This window comes from Oryzias melastigma, linkage group LG11 (assembly GCF_002922805.2).
Source record: "Oryzias melastigma strain HK-1 linkage group LG11, ASM292280v2, whole genome shotgun sequence".
Taxonomy (NCBI): domain Eukaryota; kingdom Metazoa; phylum Chordata; class Actinopteri; order Beloniformes; family Adrianichthyidae; genus Oryzias; species Oryzias melastigma.
This window is the reverse complement of record NC_050522.1, coordinates 843,703-852,476: the sequence shown is the minus strand read 5'-3', so window position 1 is coordinate 852,476 and position 8,774 is coordinate 843,703. Positions and strand designations below refer to the sequence as shown.

Sequence of the window (8,774 nt, the reverse complement as noted above, 5' to 3'; positions counted from 1 at the left end):
TCATTGGTTGAAGTCCCGGACGTCCGTGGATTTCATTGGTTCCTATCCAGTGGCAGGTTTACAGGACGGTGTTAACTGCTGTCTGACAAATGTTGGTTTTCTTTCCCTTTTCTTTGTCGTTTGGTGCGTTTCTATAGTTTTGCAACGATGACGTCATTTCTTCTTTGGATCTCGTCGGAAGCAGAGGAGCTGTACGTGCTGGACTGCATGGCGTATTTCATGCTTTTCATGGCTGTCTGCACTTTTGTGAGTTTACGTTTTGAAAACGTCCCGTACGGCCGTTACGCCTCCAGCAAATACGGCTTCCCTGTCAACGTGAAGCTCGCCTGGTTCGTGCAGGAGCTGCCGTCGCTGCTGCTGCCTTTATACCTGATATTCTCACCGACCTCCGCCAAAACCGCTCTGCTTCCAAACCAGCTGCTCATCGCCATGTTCGTGTGTCACTACATCCAGAGGTAAGTCATTTATCTTCTCTCTAATATGTGTGGACTTAAAAAAAGAAAAGAATTACTTCCTTTATAGCAGTGTAACAGCTTAAAGGAAAAGTATATACAACAAACCCAAAATGAATATACTTGAAAACATTTGAAGGCTCTATATCATACAAAATCAACTCTTTCGAGCTTTAAGTCTATTATGTTTTATCTTCATGAAAAAGTATTCACGCATTCCTCCAAAACCCTACTCTCTGAGCACCAGCCCCTCCCAATCCAGTGGGTTCTTACATTATGACATCACAAAGTGAGGACCAGCCCCTTCCAGGAAGAGTTTGCTCCCAGCACCGCCCCCGAACACAAAAGCTATGTCCGAATTCCTCACCACTCACTATATAGTGGACTGTATAGTGCGTTCACCATTTTCTAGTGCTGTCCCAATATATTCATTTCAAACTTGAGTGTGCTAGAAATTTCCCAGAAGTCTTTGCCAAAAATAATATATGAAAATATGTATGGATATAGTTTACTCAGAAAGACTTAAGAAAAGCATGGTATAGGCCCTTCAAAAAATATATATATACATATATATGTGTGTGTGTGTGTGTATATATACTGTATGTGTATATGTATATGCATGTATATGTGTGCATTATTAAAGATTTTCAAGTATTAACAAGTGTATATATATATATATATATATATATATATATATATATATATATATACACACAGGCAGCATTTAGTTAGGTTAAGACATTTCTTTTTTAAGAAATATTTTAATAATGCATGTTTATAATCCACTAAAAGTCTGTCTTTGTTTTTGAAAATTAAAAAGGAAACTAGTATAATTGATGAATACTTTAAGAAAGTACACTGTTGTAAATACCACAAAACATACAGTTGAAGATCCAGAATATTTCAAACACATTAAGCGTTCTTTATTCTCTTGTCCAGGTATGCACACAATACGCGGACTGAGTACCGCGCTTTATGTCCACGTCAGCTTGAGCGCGTTTTCTTCTTTTTTCTCCACAGAGCCATCGTTTATCCGTTTTTAATCCGGGGAGGGAAAGCTACGCCGTTTGTGTCCTTCGCCTTGGCCTTCCTTTTCTGTCTGTATAATGGCTACATGCAGGTCAGATATCTGAGCCATTATGCTGACTTCCCTCCACACTGGGTCACACATCCACTCTTCATCCTTGGTAAGAGTACCTTCAAACTTCAAAGGTCACAGCTTTGTTTGGACATATTTGGATGATAATGGTACGAGTTAACATCGAAGTATCTGATTCAGTGAGAGAAAACTTGGAATGGTTGGAGAAAAAAGATTTTCAAAAAATCATTTTTCTTTAAAGTCCCACTTCAACTATATATTTTTTTCTATTGTAAACATTTTTCCAGTGGTTTTTTAATTTTGATTATATAGATTTTAGCAAAATCAAAAACCCTGTGTCATTTTTTAAGACATATTTTCAGCAGAGCAGCAGGAGTTGAGGGCAGGACTGTTTGCACAGAAGTTAGTCTTTTACTCATTTCCCATAAACCCTTTGTACACTCTATCCCGCTAGCTTATAGCACCTCACAAGCCCAAACTAACATTAGCGCAGCAAGAAAAAAAAAAAGGCAAACATATCAGAGCTATGCAGCCGCACAATTTTGAGCCAGATAGCAGCCCAGATGAGGAAAATGAAGACGTTAATCTGTCTGCAAGTGGATTCTTCACAATTATATCTGAGAAGGGAGACTTTAGTCCACCCACGTCAGCTGCTGCATAACAAACCTGAGCTTTTTCTAGGAAGTTTAGGCCCAATCTGATTTTTTCCACCCAATTTGTAGGGGTATTTGTAGTGGAATGGATGTCTGAAATAGTTTTTAAGGGCCAACCCTACAAGTGGAGGGATACAGACCCCTCCCTCACAAAGGGGTTCCTCATCGAGCTGTGCCACAGACGAGGGTTTTTGAATCTTAGAAGTTTATATTTACATGTAAGTAAATACTTTTTGTTGTAGCGTGACCTTTTTGAAGTTATAAAACCGCTGTTCTTATGTATATTTGAGCGCTGGAAGCTCCGCGCTAACGCTGGCTGACCAGCATTTATTGGTGACTTCATTGAGTGGAAGTGACTTTCGAATTCGAAGACACTGTTTTCCCATAACTCTCCATTTGGAGGGCTAAATGTAGGGAGAAGGGGAGAATTGGGCCATCATGCCCTGTAGAGGGTTTCCTGCTAAAGCTAGAGAATCTTTGTTTGTCTGCAGGGTCTGCTCTGTGGTTGGTCGGCTGGTTGTTGAACTTGCATTCTGACCACATCCTGAGAAACCTGAGAAAGCCTGGCGAGACTGGCTACAAGATTCCCAGAGGTACCGCTCAGCACTCATGTTCATTCTCTCTAGGGCTGTAACGAGTATCCGGGTGTTCAGGTACTCACGATCTGCTCCCAAAAATTCGAGTACGAATATTCGCGACGTCCAAGATCGCTGATTCGCGATCTTTATAAATGTAGTAAATTGTAGTAAAATATGATCATAATACCATCTGGGAACGATGTATTTTTGCTCTGAAATGCAGATTAATGAAGGATTTTAAGTTTACGAACTAAAACAAAGCCAAAAGAGCCGCATTTTTTTTTTTTTTAAAGAGAGCTTTATTGAACATTATACAAAATTACAAATCTCAACAAGAAGCACTCCACCAAGAAAACAATAACTAATGTCAAATTTTTACAAGAAAAATACAATATACAGAAATTTATTAGAATCATGGCGAGCAGAAGAAATTAATTCCACATAAGACATAACCATAATATTAAAAGAAAGGAAAAGAAGAACAATAAAGGAGAGTGAGAATTTCTGTGCAGGGAATTATTCATTAAACAAAAAAGCACAAATTATTCCAGTGTTACATGCTTTGGTAGTATTAATCTTTTTAAGATATTCATAAAATTGATAGAACTCAATGATAAATCCCTCAAATCTGGGAGTTGTTTTTCTTACCCTACATTTATGTATAAATGATTGGATTGGAGGAGTAACACATTTATACTACTTTCTACCTTTTTATCGTCAGAATTAAAATATGTAAGAATTTGTTTGAAATGTATTATAATATTAATGTTTAATTTAGTATTTACGAAACGTTCTAATTGGATTCCAGAATTCAAGATAGAATTTACAGAAGAGGCGAAGAACCGATTCAGGGACATCCTTACAAAAACGGCAGTTATTTTCTATATCTGAGAACTTGGATATGAACATATTTGTGGGGTAAATGTTATGCAGGATTTTTTTGTGTATTTTTTTAATGTTGTTATTTATACAAAATGTATCTGGTAGTAGCCACGAAAGATCCGCGGTACTGCCAACAGAAGTAAACACATCTTCGTGACGGTGAATCTTCCGGTTTTCAAAGTAAAACTAGCGAGAGCTTTTTTCTGTTCAGAAACTGAGACTGAAGTTCCGCTCACAGACATAACTTCTGAAAAAATGAATTAGCTTTAACATCAGAGCTTTAGCTCTAGTGTTTACATTCTTTTGGTTATGATAACTCTTCAACATTTGACACAATTAACGAAACTCCATCTTATTCTGAAGAAACAGCCTCATACTGCTGAAAGGTGGATGTAATCAACGTGAATCAGCTGATTCTGTAGCGAAAAAAAGACTTTTTATAGGAGCTCTGCACCAATGTGTAATGCTTAGAACGTAAAATATTGAAGAACTTTGAAGATAGAAAACTGTGGAGAACATTTTCTGGTTTTGGTGTTAAATGATCCAAAACAGCAGTGATTTTTATCCTTTTTGTGTTGGTTACTGCTGAACCAGAAGATTGACAAAAAAACTTTTAAATGACAAACAAAATTTATTTTTATCTGAATGTTTGTGTTTTTTTATCAGTTTTGTTCATTCTGATCACCTGTTCTGAATTAAGGTATAAATGATGATTAAATACAAATCATTTTCATTTTCAACCATCCACTAAATAGACATACACATAGCAATAAACATATTAAAAAGTAAGAATCGTGGTTCGATTCGTGAATCGTTGAGCTTGATTTGTGAATCGAATGGGAGCCATGATCCACAGCCCTAATTCTCTCCTCATAAATGTTTGTGCACGATAAGAAAAAGCTCGAGCCGTATTTTGAGGAACATCTGATCATTTGAGTTTCAAAGTTTGGGTTGGGTTTACCGTTCACACAGATTTCTGCCTGTTAACAATTTCAAACGTTGCTCAATGTTTTTCTGAGTTGTGTATTTTGTTGGAAACCCGTTTTGAAAAGAGGCGTTCCAATGAAACTCCTTGTTTTGATGTGGAGCATAACTGAACCGCCTGGAGGCGGGTTTGTGGAGCTGAGACTTGAGAAAGGTTTCATTTAACCTTTGGGGGAACAACTTCAGATTTGGAATAGACCAGGAGTGTCAAACTCAATTACACAAGGGACCAAAATCCAAAACACACCTGAGGTCGCGGGCCGAACAGGATAAACATTTATTGAACACTCTAAAACTACATTTTTAAACTGTAACTTTTTAACCTAATTGTGAACTAGATACTAGCATTACCTACGACAATGCTAGTGTAAATGTTGTAAAAGATGGCCGCTGAAGATGTTAGTTCTGATAGCTGAAGATGCTGAAATTTATAGCTAAAAACGCTGAAGCTGATAGCCAGCTAAAATATTAACCAATTACCAAATTAGCCTAAAAAACTCATAAAAAAACACCTAAACATCCAAAAAAACTGAAAAAGCCTAAAATAGCCAAAAGAGCTACCATGTAGCTGAAATATTATCTAAACTCCAAAATACCCTAAAAAATTTTAGTAAATGCCAAAATAGTCCAAAAGCTGCAGAATGCCAATTTTTAAAACTTTTAAACCATAACTTTTTAACATAAATAAGAATAATAAAAAGGCAGGAATATTATTCCAGAATAAATCAACTTAAACTTGAAATAACTTTTAATATTTTACTCTCCATAAAAATAGTTTTTGTCAATAGTTAGAAATAAGAGCAAGATACCATTGGGTCATTAATAACAATAAAATAAAATGATCTGGAGGGCCGGATAGAATTACCTGGAGGGCCGGATCCGGCCCCCGGGCCTTGACTTTTATACGTTTGAAATAGACTCACGATTTAATCCTGGTCGTTCTGTTATTTCTTTGTCTGATCTGAACTCCACTGAACGCCAGGTTTGAATTCAGAAGCCTCAAGCTTGAAACTCGGAGTTCCTTTTCGTGATTTGTTATATTGTATAAATTAAATCTGTAGTGTCAACAGGTTAAAAAATTGTGTTTTTGCTGTCGTCCCAACAATGACCCGTTGAACTTCAACTGAAGGTGTGAAATGTGTCTCTGAAAGAAGAACAAATCGGTGATGTTGAGGATAGAGACTAAAGAATTCTCCATCTCCTCGTGAGGTAAGAGGGTCAGAATAAAACACCTGTTCCTTCACTCCATAGGAGGGATGTTCGAGTACATTTCTGGGGCCAACTTCTTAGGAGAGATAACAGAGTGGGCTGGCTTCGCTCTGGCCGGATGGTCTGTTCAGAGCGCAGCTTTCGCCATCTTCACCGCCGTGGTCCTCACCAGCAGAGCAGTGGCCCACCACAAGTAAGCATACCGACTCCCTCCCTCAGCCACAAAAGGTTTGAAAATGCAGTCTGTAAAAATGTGTGTCCATGCTCCTTCTCTGCAGATGGTACCTATCTAAGTTTGAAGACTATCCTAAAAACAGGAAGGCGCTGATTCCCTTTCTGATGTAGAAACACCAGCGATGTCCTGGAGGCTGGAGGAGGCACTGACTAAAGCAAATGTTTTTAAACATTTTTAATGAGGTCATCACAGCTTCAAGAACAAGTTAAAAGTGGGATTGTTACCTTAAAATCGGAGTATTACATGGTGCTGGCTGCAGATGAACAGAGTAAATTACAAAATGTCTAACATCGTAACTTATCTGCTCTGACTGGAAAACACAAACTTCTGTAAACCGTAACAAATGAAAATGCAAACCTATGCAACAACACTGTAAGAGTTCCTCATGTGACGAACCGCTATGGTCTTAGACCAGGGGTCTCAAGCTGGCGGCGCCAAGACAATATTTTGCTGCCCCCACTTTAATATGAAAGTTTAATCTTGATACAGCCCGTGAGATTTGTATGACTTTGCAGTGCTGTTTGCAGGGCTGACAAACCAACCAATCACGGTGGGTCTTGGGGGCGTGACATTGACCGGGCTTGAGCAGGAAGCCCGACAACCCCCTTCCCAGACCACATTGATGAGTTCCTTACTATTCACACAGAATTTTCTCAAAAGCCAGTGCTATATGGGGTTCCATTTGTGCCAAAAATATGTTTTTGCCTCCACTATGTCTACTGAACAAGTTTATTGAACATTTGTTCATGTCTACGTTCTACAATCCTCTGTTCGTCCACGCTTCTTTGAAGATAGCTTTGTATTTGCTTCATGCCTAAAACATTGCATTTGCTATTGTCGTTGGATCTGGTCATTAAAAATGTCCTTAGCCACACTTGCTAACGTCGTTAGCTTCTGCCATTTCACAGGACATGCAGAAGATATTGCTTAGTAGTACATAGACATGAACAAATGTTCAATAAACTTGTTCCGTAGACATAAACAATGAACCAAAGATATAGACAGTGGACACAAAAAACTATTTTTGGCACAAATGGAACCCCATACGGCCCAGACTTAGCCAGACTCCGCCTTCAGTATCCCAAGGTAAATCGAGTTTGAGAACCCTGGTTTAGAAACTGTTTACTTTAAATGTGTTTTATCAATGAAGCTGTCATTAGAGCTTTTGGATTCAGGGTGTATTCAGACCGGACACATTTGATTCTCTTCAAGTGGATCAGAGTTCATTCCTCTGATAATCCAGAACAAATTTTCATTCTGGTCTAGGACCAGGAACCATTCCCTGACCTATCTTTTTCGTTTCCAATCGGACTGAGCTCCAATTCGCTCCGAGTTTAGTCAGTCTGAATAGGCTCCGCTCTTGGAGCAGAACAACTGGACCAAAACAGCCACCGTAGCTGTGCATTACGTGAATTAAGCAGGTTAGGAATGAAGCAACCGATTAGCCGCGTACAATTACAAAGCAGTGGCTGCCGTTTTATTACACAGAAAAAAAGGGTACAACTGTTAATTTGTTAAACAGTTGAACCCATTTAATCCCACACAATTCACAATTGTAACCGTAAAAAAAATGTGTCATTTCTCAGGCTGTAAAAGTTTTAATGAATTTTGGCATATATTAAAATAATAAAGTGTCTTTGTAAAATATATGCAGTTTCACATGTGTACTATGAAATGTCACATGACCAGGGCTGTTCACTTCCTGTTGCCGCCACAATTAGCCAAAAAGATAATACATTGCTTAAATACTAGCTAAACTCCAAAATAGCCTAAAATTCCTCAGTAAACTAAATTAAAAAAACGTTAGCATGTTGCTAAAATAGAAGCTAAACTCTAAATTACTCTACAAACCTCAGTAGATAACAAATTAGCCAAATACATTAGCATGTTGCTAAAATAATAACTAAACTCCAAATTTTTTTGAGAATTACTATAAAATATTAAAACATAGCCAGTGAAATAAATTATGTGTTTGAATGTTTACTGCTTATTAAGCCTTCACACAAATAAATGAGGTTATCTGAAATCAGGAACTATTTTTCACTAAAGATCAAGTTTTGGTCTCTCTGACTCAAATGTAAAAAAAGTGCATTTTTTGGTAATGAACGGTCACAACTTTGTTCAACTTTACTGCACCCTGACTCCATATAATTAAGTAAAGTAATGAGTAATTGACTATTAAATTAGTCGTTGACTATTAATAGTCGATTAGTTGTAGATTAGTCGACTAATTGTGGCAGCCCTACCTGTGACGTCACCCTAAAAGCTACCTTGTAGTTCTTTAACAGAATTCTCTTAACACCACAACAATGAGATACAGCAACTCAGTGAAATTTGGTTGGAAGACTGAATGCTCATTAAAACAACTTTTAAGGTAATACACATTTCTTCTCACTGTTTTCCTAACAGTCTGTATGTCATAAACACTTTTTAGCACACCTTCTTAGCCACTGTCTCCTCAGTAACCGTCTTGCTCCATGGATCAAAGTAGCCATAAAAGTGTTGAATCTGATGTTGATACAGACGTTCAAATTAGCTCCACAAAATATAAAGTTTGAATAACTGAACTATCTCGACAAGGATTGTAAAGCTCAGGACTTCCAAACTTTCTTGCCCTGCCCTCAAAATTCCTAGCCAATGACTGAAGAGATCTTAAGTCACGTGGTTTTGTTTACAAGCTTT

At 37.7% G+C, this 8,774-nt stretch overlaps 1 protein-coding gene across 2 annotated transcripts; it reads left to right on the top strand.

Annotated features, from left to right (window-relative positions):
* The first annotated feature begins 38 nt into the window (after positions 1-38).
* srd5a1 (steroid-5-alpha-reductase, alpha polypeptide 1 (3-oxo-5 alpha-steroid delta 4-dehydrogenase alpha 1)) lies at positions 39-6,388 on the top strand. Of its 2 annotated transcripts, XM_036214377.1 has the most exons (6): positions 39-246; positions 340-455; positions 1,473-1,639; positions 2,696-2,797; positions 5,900-6,050; positions 6,136-6,388. In XM_036214377.1, exons 1-6 carry the CDS (start codon positions 148-150, stop codon positions 6,200-6,202), a joined length of 702 nt encoding a protein of 233 aa, XP_036070270.1. In that variant the 5' UTR covers positions 39-147; the 3' UTR covers positions 6,203-6,388. The 2 variants fall into 2 exon arrangements, with proteins under 2 accessions (XP_036070270.1, XP_024113615.1); XM_024257847.2 differs by having other exon boundaries at positions 39-455.
* The last annotated feature ends 2,386 nt before the right edge of the window (positions 6,389-8,774 follow it).

What these genes read in the sequence shown, in the direction of transcription:
- srd5a1 (XM_024257847.2), top strand. Translation starts at nt 148, where the DNA reads ATGACGTCATTTCTTCTTTGGATCTCGTCGGAAGCAGAGGAGCTGTAC. An exon ending in ACATCCACTCTTCATCCTTG is followed by an intron (nt 1,640 to 2,695) that starts GTAAGAGTACCT and finishes GTTTGTCTGCAG; the next exon opens with GGTCTGCTCTGTGGTTGGTC. An exon ending in AGAGCAGTGGCCCACCACAA is followed by an intron (nt 6,051 to 6,135) that starts GTAAGCATACCG and finishes CCTTCTCTGCAG; the next exon opens with ATGGTACCTATCTAAGTTTG.